At 35.8% G+C, this 17,400-nt stretch overlaps 1 protein-coding gene across 1 annotated transcript in view; it reads right to left on the bottom strand.

The window, feature by feature from the left end:
• LOC128548063 (ADP-ribosylarginine hydrolase Tri1-like) overlaps positions 1-17,382 on the bottom strand; it is a 58,184-nt gene extending 40,802 nt beyond the window's left edge. The window contains exons 1-5 of the mRNA XM_053522413.1: positions 17,255-17,382; positions 11,405-11,524; positions 10,440-10,589; positions 6,375-6,518; positions 5,510-5,664 (exon numbers count right to left, since the gene is read on the bottom strand). Of these exons, the coding sequence (XP_053378388.1) occupies positions 5,510-5,664; positions 6,375-6,518; positions 10,440-10,589; positions 11,405-11,524; positions 17,255-17,326 (641 nt within the window). The 5' untranslated portion in view covers positions 17,327-17,382. The remainder of the gene's footprint in view (positions 1-5,509; positions 5,665-6,374; positions 6,519-10,439; positions 10,590-11,404; positions 11,525-17,254) is intronic.
• Between the last annotated feature and the right edge of the window lie 18 nt (positions 17,383-17,400).

A 17,400-nucleotide genomic window follows, 5' to 3' on the forward strand; every position in this document is an offset into this window, starting at 1 on the left:
CTCTCCCCTTGAATAAAGTTGCAAGAGAACATTTTGCAGACAAATGGGTGAGTGCAATAGATCTTCCTTTTCTTCAAATAGTTAAAATTAAAAATACCTCAAACGTTTAGGATAATCTGTATATACATATGTCGTAGGCCAAACTGGAATCTAGGCAGATCTGGAATCGGTCTAGACCAAACCAGAATTCTAGTTTGGTCTAGGCAGATTCCAGATCTGCCTAGATTCCAGTTTGGCCTACGACATATATATGTCTCTTTCCAGGAGCAAAAAAAGTTTGGATTCTAAAGCTTGACTTTAAACTAATCAAATTTAGTAAGGAGACAAAGACTTTTTTTACTTTGATTTTGGGCACCACTGCAAATTACTGAGTGAAAAGCCTTATGTATTTCCTGACACAAAAAAGAAATGAGAAAGTAACACAGTTCTTCTTTTATGAAAATTCCATATTAAAGTCAATGTCCAAAACAAACCATATCTAATAACTGACCTTATTTATGCTTCATTTTTACTTTTTCTTATCATGTTATCTAATTTAAATCTGATAATATCACTGTCCTGTGTCACACCTTAAGGGCTAATCAATTCAACAGAAAAATATTTTAACAGTAGCTTTTGTTGGGATGAAATCTCTTAGCTACATCACAGTTTTTCTACCTGTATGTTTTGGAAATGCTGACCTAAGAACTCTACTTAGCAGAACAGATGCTTTAGAGCAAAGAGGTATCTATCCATTTAGATATTTTAATCTTCTTTTTTTCATTTGAAAACAACAATTGCTTCAACAAGTTCAAAGTAAAGTCTGAGGGAATTTGATGCACATTATTAATTGACATTGAATGTATGTACTTTTCACAATTCAAATTTCTTAATCTCTTTAGCAATGCACATGTATTATAAACTTTTAAAACAATTCTTTTTTGTTTGGTTTATTGTCACACAGACACCATTATAGGTCATATAGCGATTTTTCAAGCTGTTGGTGGTGGTGAAAGATCACTGGTGACTATCTGCGCATAATTTATCACATGTGGGCCCCTAATTAAAACCATCGACCTAACGTAAACTAAGCCAGCTTGATGACTTCCTCACATGAAGAATTCAATGCCCCTAGCCAGGCTCCAACCCACACTGGTGAACCGCTCAAGGGCCAGTGATATGAAGTCAGTGACCTTAACCACTCGGCCATGGAGGCCCCTTTAACAATTTATCCTGCTAAAATAATTACAGCTAACTAAGGAAGGGTGATTTAGACAGCTAAATATGAATCACTTGTCCCTCAGTCACTTATTGTTCCTCGTTGTAACATATTTCAGAACTAGAACAGTCTGTTAGAATTGATGTTCTGGAGCAAAAAGCCAAGGTCTGCAATGACAAGCTTCGTTACCTATCTACTTCTAATTATAACCTCCAAAAAGAACTCGCTGCAACACCCAAAAAGTTATTGAAAACAGAAGATTACTGCATCACTTCAGAAAGACCTAGTGCATAAAATATCAGAAGATGATAACAACAGACACAAGGCTGAAATCCTAGAATCTACAGTGCAAACAATGGGTGCAAAAATTGAAAATATGACAAAAATTATTCTAAACCTTAGGAAAAACTTCAAACAGCACTCAGATGAAACTAAAGGCCTTCAAGAAACAAATGTACTCAATACTGCCACGGCTAAGGAAAATGCTGATGCTGACAATGACCAACCAATGGAGATGAACTGTTACTGGATGAAGTACCAGTTGATGAGCTAAGAATAAAGGAAACTGATGGCACTGCATTAAACAAAGTCGGAAAACTACTGAAGAGTAATGCTTGGAAAAGATCAAACTCGCAAGTAAATGGAAAACAAAACAGAGCTGTGGACAAACAGGTTTCCTTTATACTTCTTTAATATTTCATGTCCATGTGTTTTCACTAAAAACAATCTGGAGTAATATACAAATGTGAAAAAACTATTTGGTAGGAGGAATATTGAGAGGGGTGAAAATGGATGTAAAGTCTCCTAGGAAGTAAGAAGCTATTTCAAATAACAACATAAAATAACTTCTTTAGGCATAACTTCATCAAAAGAATAGTAAGAGTTACTGAAGGTAGACTTTTATCTTGGTATTTTCTAGGGGAATGCATGAGTAAAGTTCATTCAGTTGTGATTACACAGAAATGAGCTTGATTCATATTAAGATGTCTACACCAATGCTGACTCCTGGTTTACAGCAAAAGCTAGCCCGACTTTTGTCATGGTGAACTAAAATGAAGACAACAGCAATGATTTTCTAAAAGCAAATGAAAGCAACTCCAAAACATGCAATAACATTTACTACTTTCCTTTATTATGACTCAGAGTATGTATTATTTCTCTCAGTAAAATGTCTGTACCGTCTAAACTTTCTTGTAGAAAAAAAGATTTCAAGATTTGTACAACAACAGTATTTTACGTATAAGTAATCTGATCGAAGCCGATTTATAAATGTTGGTATATGTCAGTGAAAATTACAGCCATAGCTTTTATTCCTGTAATCACCTGTACATTCTAAAACAACTAGATGCGTGTCCCTAGGACACAGATGACCCCAATTTCTGTCACAGTACACGGATTCATGACTCTAGGTGAAATGTTTTTAAAGATATATGCAACACAAACTTTAAAGTACTTCATGTGTATATTTCACTAAGTCAAGGACCATAACTCCAGTCTGGTTGAGTGAAATCCAAAACAAAATGCTAGATGCACAATTTCACATGCTATGTAACAATTACCTAAAATTTTACGATTCTGACACAAATACATTTTGAGATATATGCGGTACGAACAATGTATCCCATTTATGCATATTTTTGACAACCTTATGGTCTTACTGAAAGAAATCAAGAATAATATCCCAGGTGCACAACTTCACATGCTGAAAAATATTCCTATGATGTTTCATGACCCTTGGTCAAATACTTCTTGAGATTTGTGCAACACAACTTTTATGCCTCTTTATGCATATTTTTGACTAAGTCAAGGGCCATAACTCTGGTCTGGATAAGTGATTTGTCTAACAAAACACCTGGTGAATAACTTCACATGCTAAATAATATTCCTGTAATGTTTCGTAATACTTGGTCAAATACTTTAAGATATATGCAACACAAACTTAGGCCCTTTTAAAGCATTTTTTTGACTAAGTCAAGGGCCATAACTGTGGTCTGGCTGTGTGAGATCAAAACTAAAACCCCTTTTGCACACAACTGTTGAATAACAATCCTATAAGATTTGATGACTATAAGACAAATACTTTTTGAGATATGACACAAATTCAGACGGACGGTCAAGGGCAACTCTAAGTGCCCCCCCCCACCACCCCCCACAAAGATGCTTTTATCTAATACATATGTGGAGATTTCACACATATATGGGGATGTTTGTGTCACTTAAAATTATCTGTGTTACAGAAATCTCAAACCACGCAAGATTTGTGGCAACAACATCTGCTGTTGCATTCCATGCAGTGATTTCACCAAATGAAATACAAAACCTTGATGCCAATGACAACATTAAATTTGATACCATTCTACTGAATGAAGGAGGTGGTTACCATAATCAACATGGTCTCTTCATAGCTCCAAAACCTGGATTTTACCTCTTCTCAGTTACCATAGCAACCGATCGGGATACTAGATTTTATGCTAATGTACTGAAAAATGGTGCAAGACTAGCCAGTCTAGCTGGTGATGGTGAGCAAGGAGGTTATCTCGACCAAGGTTCTGTTACTGTAGTAACAAAACTAAACACTGGAGATGAAGTGTGGGTTGCACATACTTCTCCTACAGGTGGATCTATTTTTGGTAACAGGTTTACCAGTTTTACTGGAATCCTTATCACTGAATATGAGTAGTTAATAACAAAACTGAAAAGAAAACAAAATCAAAATTTCAATTTCTTGCTGTTACCAATAATTCTTTTTCTAAAATGTAATAAACCTTACTGTGTATTATCAAAACATTTCAAAGCAGATAAAAACCCTTCCAACTAAAAACTAATGGTGGAGAAAAACCATCCTGTGATTTTGGACAGACTAGGTGAAAACCACTCCTAGTAAGCTGTTTAATTACACTTATTGAGAAGGTTTTTTGTCCGCATTTTTAACTCTTTTTTTTCTTTCCTTGAAGAAGTTTGTCTGGCTCCCTTTTACATGGTAATCATGCCTTCATCCTACACTGATCAAGTGTTAAACATCGTCCTATATTCTTCTACAGTGATTTTTTCCCAATTTTTGTCAGCCGACTATCAGCTGTTTCACCTAGCCAAAAATAGCTATATTTTCCCCTAAAATTGTTAAATTTTCCCCTTTTGAAAAAAATGTTCCATAATATGCATAGTGAATAATTTAATGAAAATTGGCATTTCAATACTTTAATACTGTTAGCGTAATGTTGCTTCAAAAAACGACTCGAGTGCCTATTATCGATTGATAATAATAATAATAACGTCTTTATTTACAGAGGCTACACATTTGGGTAACCCAATCTTCCATGTGGGCCCAATTACGTCACGCTGTTTATATTTCTGACATGTGTTGCTGCAATGTACAGCAGATTCGCAGTTTATGGATGACTGTCTTCCTTTTAATTAATATCGAATGGTAAACACTGACTGTTGGTTTTAATGCGCTATTATTTTTCGAAGTATGTTTGGCGTTTAACTAAATACCGGTCTTTACCAGTATGTCCGACAATCTTACACATGTCACCAAGGTAAGATGTTTTGGGTGAAAACACTAAAATTAAATAGAAATTAATAAAAAAAAAGAATTTTTTGGCAGACAACTTTGTGACTGAAAATTCTTGTTCCCCTCCCAACGTTTATGTTTCTCTTGAAATATCTCAATTATTAAACAAGGCAAAATGTTGTCTTTTAGTTGGTTTTTTTCCAACTAATCTAGACCTTATGCATTGAAAATAATTTTACAATATTTAGTCAATGTATGATCCAATCTTCTTACTGGTAACATTTAATTAACTGTGCTCAGGTTTCAAAGCAGCAAGAAAAATGAAGAGAATGGAAATAATTCATCATGTATTAAGTAGAAATAGGAAGGAAATCTAAATGTTTTACTTTTGGTAGTTCCATTTTACATCATATAGTTCTAAACAGACCAAGTAATATATATAGTTGTGAGACTAAAAACTTCACATAGGAAATAAGTATTGTGTCTGTTATTATGAATTTCAAGTGTCTATGATTAAAATTTGGATTTCCCCCTTTTCGGATTTATCAAAAAAATACTGTGCATGACAGCTATATCAAAACCAGGAGTTGGTAGATCTCTAAATGTCAAGTTGACTGGTTCTTAAAAACATATCCGAGACAATTTGTTGTATACAAAACCTGTGTCCTTAAACTCTTAACTGAGATGATGGTTTATGCATATCATTTCTGTGACAACATCTGAGACAAAAACAAGTCAGACAGACTGGTGACACACAATGTATTAGTCCTATAAGCTACCTATTGATATTTACTAACCTTGGGTCATAATGCGTCACCCTGCATATATCAAGAGTATTTTTGATGACCTGTCCTAGGGTATCGTGCTGATGTACACCAAGAATGGCTGTCCTTGCCACAGCACTGTTACTGGCAACAAATCTTCCAGAATCTCTCCATACTATCTCCGAGGCCTACAATAAATTCAAAACTGCTTTTATTCCAACATAGATTTTTTTAACAGAATAACCTTACAGCTTAAATAATATAACACACAATGTCAATCTGGCAGTTCAAACAATGTCTATCATAATGAAATTAATTTTAAGGTTTTTTTTTTCTATAAACAATAATGGCCACAAAGGACATAATTTTAATTCACACTTTTTTCTTGGAAAAAAAACACCTTATTCATTCTGACAGTATTAAGTCTTCTAAAAAACAATTCAAACCAAATTATAAGTAAATATGATTTTCCAAGTAATTAATCAGTGAGATCTGTGGATGAACTGATAAGCCATTCATCAAGATGCTGTCATGTTCACTCAATCAAATCATGGTGAACTGGTTTAACTTTAAATGCCAATCATCATCCACCAGCAGTAAAAAAACAAGAAATTGTTGACGGACGGATGCACACACGCACAGACGACGGACAAAGGGTGATCACAAAAGCTCACCTTGTCACTATGTGACAGGTGAGCTAAAAATCATGTTTATCAAATTTTCCTGACAACTTTCACCATATTTTCTGTACACTTAACAACTGAAAACTCTTCAGGAATATAATCCACAACTGATACAATGAGAGACTAAAAATCAAGGCTTTTACAAATGACTATTAGTTAATGACTAAAATAATGAAACAAAGTCAAAGCGAAGAATACCAAATTATGCACCTTACCCTTAAAGGTTCCTCCGAGAACTGTGGGTGACTTACAACATTTTTAACATGTGAGCATACACCTGGGCTACCCTCGTCACCAAGTTCCGGTAAACCTTGTTCAGACCAGCACATCAAACGCTTCGCATAGTCCACTGGGTCAACCTGTTAATATAAAAACTTTTCACCTTTTGATGTAAATGTCATTTAAAGTCACCTGATCAAAATTGGAAGTTCTGTACCAGTAGATATTACTGTTATATGTACATGATATAGTACATGAGCCTTCCACCTAGATAATAGGAATTTTAGCAGGTTTTTCCTCAAATATGGAAATATTTCTCATTCATTAATTAAATTCAACTACACATATTAGTTTGTATGTAAATAATATGAAATAAGGCACTGCCTCAATCGGGAATCAATCCGACTTCAACTCATCCCATAACATTTTAAAAGAACTGTAGTCAGGGGTGTAACTGTTTTAAATTATGTAACCTATTTCAGTTACTTTTTCAATCATTTTATAACCTGTATTAGTTATAAAGAACAGTTAACTCAGATAAGTTATTCAAAAAAAGTCTTTTTGCTGTTCTCATAAAGTGACCTTTAAAGTGAAATTAGTAGCAAACTGTGGTTAATCAAGTTCTCTTTTAGTCTGATCATGATCTGATAAGCATAATGGGATGTTAAGAGTTTTATAGCTTTAAAACTTTTGCGTAAATCTTTATCAGCCTTGCGTAAAATTTTTTACTGCATAGCTGGAAAAACAAGAGCTCGTCGAACACGAAATGCCCCCCTTGATGCATTCAGTAATTGCACCAGGAACAGAAATTATATGCTCACTGTAAACACAAATTCCATTTCGGAACACAAAACTATGCAAGTGGTCCAAATTTGATGCCTGTACCTTCAGAAAATGTGAAAGTAGGTCACTAGGTCAATCTCAAGATCAAAGTTCATTTCAGTACACAAAACTATGCTTGTGGTTCAAATCTGAAGGCTGTAGCTTGAGAAATGTGAAAGTAGGTCACTAGGTCAAAATCAAGGTCAAATTTTATTCTGGAACAAAAAACTATGCATGTGGTCCAAATTTGAAGCCTGTACCTTCAAAAATGTGAAAGTAGGTCACTAGGTCAATAACAAGGTCAAAGTTTTTTTCAGTACACAAACCTATGCAAGTGTTCCAAATTTGAAGGCTGTAGGTACAGAAATGTGAAAGTAGGTCACTAGGTCAAGATCAAGGTCAACTCATGTCAAGGTTCATCTTGCCACTCAAAACTATACATGTGGTCCAAATTTGAATGATGTAAGTTATGGACATGAAGATTCTAAGTTTTTCCCTGTATAAGTCTATATGAACCATATGACCTCTGGGGCGGGGCCATATTTGACCCGAGAGGGATAACTTGAACAACCTTGGTAGAGAACCACTAAATTATGCTACATTACAAATTACCAAAGCCATAGTCTTTGTGGTTTGGACAAGAAGATTTTCAAAGTTTTTCCCTATATAAGTATATGTAAACTATGTGACCCCAACGGCGGAGCCATATTTGACCCTAGGGGAATAATTTGAATAATCTTAGTAGAGGACCACTAGATAATGTCATATACAAAATATCAAAGCCCTAGGCCCTGTGGTTTTGGACAAGAGGTTTTTCAAAGTTTTTTCCTAAGTAAGTCTATATAAACCATGTGACCCCTGGGGTGGGGCCATATTTGACCCCACGGAAATAATCTGAACAATCTTGGTAGAGGACCACTAGATTTTGCTACATACCAAATATCAAAGCCCTAGGCCCTATGGTTTTGGACAAGAAGATCAGAAACCATTTAACTGTTCCTGGCCAATGTAACCTTGACCTTTGACCTAATGACCTCAAAATCAATAGGGGTCATCTGCTGGTCATGGCCAACCTAACTTTCAATTTTCCTGACACTAGGCCCAAGCGTTCTTGAGTTATTGCCTGGAAACCATTTTACTGTTCCTGGTCACTGTGACCTTGACCTTTGACATACTGACCTCAAAATCAATAGGGGTCATCTGCTGGTCATTACCAACCTCCCTATCAACTTTCGTGACCCTAGGCCCAAGCGTTCTTGAGTTATCAGCCAGAAACCGTTTTACTGTTCAGGGTCACTGTGACCTTGACCTTTAACATACTGACCTCAAAATCAATAGGGGTCATCTGCTGGTCATTACCAACCTCCCTATCAACTTTCATGATCCTAGGCCCAAGTGTTCTTGAGTTATCATCCGGAAACTGTTTTACTATTCAGGGTCACTGTGACCTTGACCTTTGACATACTGACCTTAAAATCAATAGGGGTCATCTGCTGGTCATTACCAACTTCCCTATCAACTTTCATGATCCTAGGCCCAAGTGTTCTTGAGTTATCATCCGGAAACCGTTTTACTGTTCAGGGTCACTGTGACCTTGACCTTTAACATACTGACCTCAAAATCAATAGGGGTCATCTGCTGGTCATTACCAACCTCCCTATCAACTTTCATGATCCTAGGCCCAAGCGTTCTTGAGTTATCATCCGGAAACCGTTTTACTATTCAGGGTCACTGTGACCTTGACCTTTGACATACAGACCTCAAAATCAATAGGGGTCATCTGCTGGTGATGACCAACCTCCCTATCAACTTTCATGATCCTAGGCCCAAGCGTTCTTGAGTTATCATCCGGAAACGGATTGGTCTACATTCCGACCGACCGACCAACCGACAGACCGACCAGCCGACATCTGCAAAACAATATACCCCTCCTTTTTCAAAGGGGGGCATAATAAAAGTTCAAGGATTCAGGAAATAATTGCATTAGTCTCATTCAAAATGAGGAATTGGCACAGGAGGGCTTTGTAATATTTTATGATAACTGAAACAAGTTCTGGAAGTATAAGCAATAACTCAAATGGGTTATAAACTGCGATAACTTGAAACAGTTACACCCCTGACTGATGACAGCACGGGAAAACACATTTTTTAATTCAATAGAAAATATCTCATTTGGTATATCGCATGTCACCACAGATTTACGTCGATATGCGTAGGATCAATTCCCTATCAATTTAAAGGTAGATTTTGGAATAACTAGAGCTATCACTAAAGGTGATGAATGTTGTTGTTTAAGAACCTAACATGCCCCATGCACAACTACTGTTGTTACTGATCACTTGTGTGAAGTTTCATTAAATTGTGTCAAAGGGATGAGGAGAGATGGTGCGCACAAGATTGTGTCTATGTATATAGTATAGTAACAAAAAACAAAGTCCCGTAACTCTGCAATTTTTTTTTCTGAAAGAACCTAACATGCCCCATGCACAACTACTATTGTTACTGATCACTTGTGTGAAGTTTCATTAAATTGTGTCAAGGGGATGAGAAGAGAAGGTGCGCACAAGATTGTGTCTATGGCCAGACGGACAGACAGACAACCTGAAACTAGTATATCCCCCCCTTACAACTTTGTTGTCGGGGGGTACAAAAACAACACTGCCTATATTGTATTGTATTACATGTAATTTCCGCCTCTTGGATAAGACACACCCTCCGGAGTGGTATATTTATTTATATGAACTGTGCTCACTAGCTGCTTTTATTTACAAGTGCACACTACGTATATATATACCATATATCCAAATCTGTACTGATGTGCAAGACGTTGCGGTTCAGACAAGTTATGTGGATGCTTATTAGGCACAAGGAAAAAGCATATTCTTCCAAATAATCCGAAGTCAGACGCTCTGAGCACATGCCGGAAGTACATATTTTTTTAATTCAATAGTATATATCTCATTCGGTATATCGCATGTTACTAAGGAGGAATCGATCCCGATTTTCATCGCTTTGCGACGAAAATCAGTAGGATCAATTCCCTAATATATACATATTAAATTTTTAAGAATATCAGATTACTGAATTGTCATTTTATATCAGATATTTAAGGGGTAGACACTTTTTCAGTTGCAAATGTGACTCATTTTCATATACAAATTCCATTGATGACCAAAGCTCTGAAATAATTTAAAAAAAAAAAAAAACATTAAAAAATGTATACTGTCATATTAACTCACCACAGATTTCTTCTGCACTATGGACTGCAATATGAGAACCATTTGATCAGTTTCATCAGTCCAGTCTCCCTGTTGCCACTTCCTGCGATGTGCGTCCGGAAAACATTTCTTATGAACCATTTCAAGTTTGTCATACACTTCTTTATAATGCTGAAATATTTCATTTACATAAAACTGTTAACTCAACAAAATTGATATATCATGCTAATATCAAAAAGTATGTGTTTATTTTTCAGAGAAATAGCTTTGGCATCGTGTTTTGAAATGGTTCTAATCTAATTCTGTTAAATAAATAAATTTCACAAGCATGAAATCCAGTGGTCACTGGTTCTGGCCAAAATTACTATTTCAAATTTCAAAATTTTGACCTATGAAACATACTATAAATTGGAACTTTACTAGCTCATTGAGATTTAAATTTATGGACTGATTCAACCATGAAATCCACAAAAGTCAGTCCCCAACAAATATTTTTAAAATGATTTCACAGTATAGGAAATTTCACAAAAACAAGGTGTCTGTACATTTGCCTGCTGGTGTTACTCTTTGTCTACCAAAGGTACACCTTGAATAATGAATAGTTTGAAAGCACTGTGGAATATATATACAGAATTTTTCAATTCATGTCATCAATGAAACCAAACTAAATGGCGAGAGCTCTCATCTGAAATACACATGCATCTTGAAGATATACATGTATATGAACAAGTTGGATATCATATTCTAAAACTGTGCCGGTACTAAATTTTAAAGTAAAAATTTACTTTATGTGAATACTCCTTCAGTCACAGACATTATTTATCATGTTCATCAATTGGGTCTAAACACAAAATTCTGTGTATCAGGTTACCTGACCCTAACTAACGCATACCCCAACCCCACCCTATTACGTTAAACCAGAACCATTTAACACTTATTAGAACATGAGAAAAGAATGTAGAAGTGTATAAAAACAATACAAAAACCTTTTTAATCTCATCTTTTCTTAGTCCTTCTGTCAGCAATCCAATGGCATCACCAACGCACTGGCCATATATGGTAGCATAGATCCTGTCATATGTTCTGTGTATTTCTCTACGTAACACCTGAAGTTGAACAACCACAAAGTCTATTATACTGCCTGCCCTATTCCAAAAACTAAGCCATTAGCAAGTGTAAAGTATACTGATCAATATGTATGTTGTTGATTACAGAATCCTTTAAAAACAAGAGCTGTCGGAGGACAGGAACACTCGACTATTCAACAGCCTAGTCAACTGAATGAATACAAAATTTGACAAAGGGACATAATTTTGTAAAAATGCAAAACAGGGTTATGGAACTTGTACAGTCCATATCAGCTCATGAAAGCGGGTAAGTGTGTCACGTTTTAAGCCATTCCCATTAGTGGGTACTGAGATACCAGCATACATACAAAAACTTAACCAAAAACTTCTAAGTCGAAAAGGGGCATAATCTTGAAAAAAGTAAAATTGAGTTATGGAACCTGTGCAACATAAGTCAGTTTATCAAAGTGAATTAGTGTGTGAAGTTTCAATACATTCCCATTGGTAGGTACAGTGATGCCAGCTCACATACAAAAAGTTAACCAAAATTTTCCAAGTTGACAAAGGGACATAATTTTGTAAAAAAGTAAAGTAGAGTTATGGAACTTGTGTGATGTAAGTCAATTTATCACATCGAATAAGTATGTGAAGATTAAATCCATTCCAACAAGTGGTTACTGAGATATTAGTCCAAATAATTTGAAGTCAGAACTGATTCCGAGATATTTTCGTGATAAAGAATCCCTCTCTTTAGACCTGCACATGCAAAAATTATCACAATATCGCGACTCGCGTACATTTAGTTGGACTAGATTTTTGGATGATATATGTATGTGACTGGACAATTTCAAGTGTTCAGTTATTACTGGGGGTTGTCGAGGTGGTATAGGGGGCTTTTAAAGTAGGGGTGGGGCACAATATTTTTGGACCAGGTCGTACGCGGAGCACAATGACATCCTGTTCTGATAAAAAATAATTTGGAAGTGTCTATCGGCAAGACGGTCGTGCCGATTATATTTCTTGTTCACATGACAGTCGTGCTGATCGGTATTCTTATCTGCACGATGGGTGTTTCGGTAGCGTTCCTATTTTTGGCGTAAGGTACACCTTAGTTAGAAATTATAACTAGCTATCTACAGCATCATGTTTAAATCAATGTTTAAATCAATAGACTTTAATTAGATATAACAACAACACCCCTACAAATACCATTATTAGTAAAATTAACTGAAAAATTTATCAGCTGCAAATAAATCGAAAGAATGCACCGAAAACATGTTCTTGCATTTTATTATCAGTAGTTAGTTGTCATACCGTAATGCCATGATTTTACTTTTCCTACTAAGTTTTTAATTCAGTAAATCGTACTTGAGTGTTTCAACATAATGCTAACGTTGTATCTGTAGAGGAATAGCGGGGCAGTACGCCCCGCCCTTTTTTTTGTGAGTCACGCTGCCCATTTCAGATCGCCACACTGCCCTTCCATACAAACTGTTCTTGCCTTTCAGAAACCCGCCCCTTTGCCTCTGAAGTTTTGACACATTAATAACTGCTCGCTTTGTTAACTTTCTGCCCAAAAACACTGTGTGTATTGTATTTTTTCCGAAAACAGAAATTCGGTCATGGCCCGTGAACACGTGATGTACTGGTTCCCCAAGTACTAGCGTCCTAGTATTAAGTTAGTCGGGCGCTATTATGACGGGAAAGATCAAAGGTCAGGGGTCATCAATCATAGCCGATTAATATGTTATTGTTTGCCTGCTGAAATTAAAAGTGTGAATAATCCAATTAGCAGATTTATACGGCTAAATGATTGTTTTATCAGGTAAGGGAAAACCGCTAATACTTTCTGAAGACAGTCAATGTAAAATATCATGAATTTTTGCTTTAATTGCCCCGCTTGTTCAAATCGAAAGTACTGCAAACAAAACAAATTGAAAAGCTGAAAAAAAGCCAAATATTAGCGTAATTTACTAATTACTCAGTTACGCTAAGGAGGTAATTATGGAATCTGCAACACTGACTAAAAATTCAGTTATTCCTCCTGTGAACTCTCTTGAAGGAGGCTGTGTTAAGATCATTGTTTCAAAATGCCTTCTGTATTATGCGGGTAGGTGCATGCTAAAATTGTCAAATAATCGGTACATAATTTATAGAGATTTGAGAAGCAGGGAAAACTTAAGAAGTTTCGTAAGTAGTATTTTAGTCGTATCAATAAGAAAAATAACTGACATGACTTTCCAGGCATGATTGTTGTGCGAATAACAAAAATAATCGTCACGACAGTCGTGCCAATATTAAGGAAAATTATTGGCACGACTGTTGTGCGGATAGCCTCGGCCAAATAATTTTTAAAATAGCAATGGAGATAAGACACCACATTCTGAGCAGGCCTCGATCTTGACGGTAGCCCGGTAGCCCGAGGCTACCAGTTTTTCAGACGGACTACCGAATTTCCCAAGCTGGGTAGTCCGTAGGGCTACTAAGTTTTCAAACATGTTAATAATAAAAGCGTGAAATTTCATCGATTTATCTGATGTTTCCTTTTAAATGACAACGATATTTTCGGTCCACATAACACCGGTCGACCATTTTTCCGAAATTTAAATCCCTTAATTTTCACAATAATTATAACAAGAACTGAAATGAACATCCTAAATACTAGCTTTCGTATATTTATGCATGAATTGATGACTTCAGATTTGCAATATATAAAGTAACTTTACAAAATTCAGAAATTACATCCCTAAAAATTACCTGGATTGACTGGAATTTACCCGCGAATCGTAAAGATATCAAAACGTCATGCCAGTAATTTTCCATTCCACGAGCACGTGCGACCTATCGTATCGCCGTTACTTAAATGTTTATCGACACGTACACAAAAAACGCTTGTAGTGCATTCATTTTTTAATATAATCGCTTCAAATTTTCAGCACCGATTTAGAAGTAATACAGTTTGAATTCTATAACGATTTTAATAAGATGTCGACAGAAATATAGGCAAAATTCTATAAAAACGATCGAAGTTTCATACAATTATTTGTAAAATTTCAAACAGGGCGATCTTAATTATTTATTTATTTCTAAAAGTAAATAAATAATACATACTATGGTCATAAAATTCAGACTTTTGACAAGAAAATACAAAAAACAGAATTAAAAAATCTTAAATAATGAAAAAGCGGCAGCAATTTAAATACATCGAGTAAAATGATTTTTGGCAAACAGATTTCTGCAAGTGCGGATGAATAGGTTACGGGACCTCGTGAACGTAAATAAAACAATGATTGTTTTAAAATAAAGCAGTATGATGTCGCTGTGGTTTTTAATAAGTTTAATAAGTAAATGAATCTTTGTACATGTCTTTTTTGACTCGACACTATGTCAGATATTCTTTTCAAACAATAATGTAAATTCCTTGAGGGCAAATAGGTCACAGAGGTAGGATATCTACTATTACCGTTTGACACATTTACCTGTCAGTTTATACGGGATATTGCATATTCGCTTTTAAAAAAAAATAAAGAAGATACTTTTTTACTGATTTCTTCTCAGCAATTTAAAGAACCGAGGCCGTACGATCAGACAGTGATGTGCCACATGGCGCGAAAACATGACGTAATGCCATGACAATCTCGGGCAACTAAACCGCTTTGATCTCCAATTCAGATGCCATGATACCGACACACTGCTTTTAGCTCTTTGAGGGGGTTTTAATTGATGATGAAAACAAGGCCAATTACTTGTTTATCAACAGAATAATTACCGATAATTGTTAATGTTTTTTTTCCGCTTTAAACACGGGTGGGTTGATGATGATTATTGTGTCCACTTCTGCACGGACTGTGATAAGAGGCTACATTTACTTGATAATAATGCTTAAAAACAAGAGCACCGCCTTGCGGGTGCTGACGCTCATCTGATTTTTTTTTGTGTAATAGAAATATTGTCCTACCCATGATTTTCTAAGTCTAAAAAGGGCCATCATTCTTGCAAAAAGCAGGATAGAGTTATGTTTCTTGATGTTCAGTGTCCACTTATGATGGTGAAAAACTGTTGCAAGTTTTAAAGCAATAGCTTTGATAGTTTATGAGAAAAGTTGACTTAAACATAATACTCAACCAAGAAAATGATTTTCTAAGTCCAAAAGGGGCAATAATTATTGCAAAAAGCAGGATGGAGTTATGTTGCTTGCTGTACAGGGTCAGCTTATGATGGTGAACAAGTGTTGCAAGTTTCAAAGCAATAGCTTTGATAGTTTAAGAGAAAAAGTTGACCTAAACATAAAACTTAACCAAGAAATCTGATATTTTCTAAGTCCAAAAAGGGCCATAAATCTTGCAAAAAGCAGGATGGAGTTATGTCTCTTGCTGTACAGGGTCAACTTATGATGGTGAACAAGTGTTGCAAGTTTTAAAGCAATAGCTTTGACAGTTTAGGAGAAAAGCTGACCTAAACATAAAACTTAACCAAGAAAACTGATTTTCTAAGTCCAAAAGGGGCAATAATTCTTGCAAAAAGCAAGATGGAGTTATGTTTCTTGATGTACAGGGTCTGCTTATGATGGTGAACAAGTATTCCAAGTTTCAAAGCAATAGCTTTGATAGTTTAGGAGAAAAGTTGACCTAAACATAAAACTTAACCAAGAAATCTGATATTTTCTAAGTACAAAAGGGGCCATAAATCTTGCAAAAATCAAGATGGAGTTATGTTTCTTGCTATACAGGGTCAGCTTATGATGGTGAACAAGTATTCCAAGTTTCAAAGCAATAGCTTTGATAGTTTAGGAGAAAAGCTGACCTAAACATAAAACTTAACCAGGCAACGCCGACGCAGACGCCGACGCCGACAACCGCTCAAGTGATGACAATAACTCATCATTTTTTTTCAAAAAATCAGATGAGCTAAAAAATATACCGACCTACCGACCCTACTTTTTTTGGCCATGCCAACAGAAACACAACATTTTTGGGGGGTTGGGGGCAGGGGAGGCTAACCAGGCTGATCCATTATTGCAGTTAAATTTGAACAGCTACACTATATTTTAAAGGCCCTGGCTAAAAAAGTAAGTTTTAGAAGGGTAGTGCAAATTTGAACCCCACGCCTGGCATATAACTAGATACTGGTATAGGTCTTACTTTTTTTCTACAGTTTTATCCCATAATTTCTGTCTGCTAGTTACTTGAATATTGCAACATGGTTATCCACTTACGTTGGCTTAGCCTGCCCATGGATAGTGTGGGTAGGTTAGTTGCCTACCATTTAAATAACTGAATGTTGAATCAAGCATAAACTAAAATACATCATATTTATAAACAAAATGATTTCGGGCAATTAAAAATGTTTTCGGGCAAGTGGTTTTCTTAACTTACTTGCCCGAAAAGAAAAGTGCTGAAAAAAATTAAGGCGAAGACTGTAATATATTTTTCTCTTTTCCAAAACGGGACTACCAGAAACCTGGTCGGGCTACTTGATTTCACAAGTTGGTAGCCCTGCTGGCTACCAGCAAAAGTAGGTTAAGATCGAGGCCTGGAGATCAACTTGTGATTCAATTTTCAGCAAACCTGCACATTGGTGATTCAGGCGGATATAACACAGTTCATTCCGAAGAAGTGACTATTACCGCATACAGGGTCGAATTGTTTTGGGACGAATCGTCTAAATAAAAACCAAAATTTGACTTCTCTTGTGTAAAGCGTATTAATATATGTATAAGGATAAGTTCTTAACAAAATACAGATTTCGTCTAAAACAAACAAAACACACTTTAGAGACTCTGTATGGGTGTTTTCTTGGTTTGTACGTTGAAACTATTTTGACTTTCCCGGGATACTCCATTTTTAAATTGATAATTTTGTTCTAACACGCGACTTCAACCTGAAGATTGCGGCTCCTTTTCTTTGTCGTCGTAT

This window comes from Mercenaria mercenaria, chromosome 13, assembly GCF_021730395.1.
Source record: "Mercenaria mercenaria strain notata chromosome 13, MADL_Memer_1, whole genome shotgun sequence".
NCBI classification, from domain to species: domain Eukaryota; kingdom Metazoa; phylum Mollusca; class Bivalvia; order Venerida; family Veneridae; genus Mercenaria; species Mercenaria mercenaria.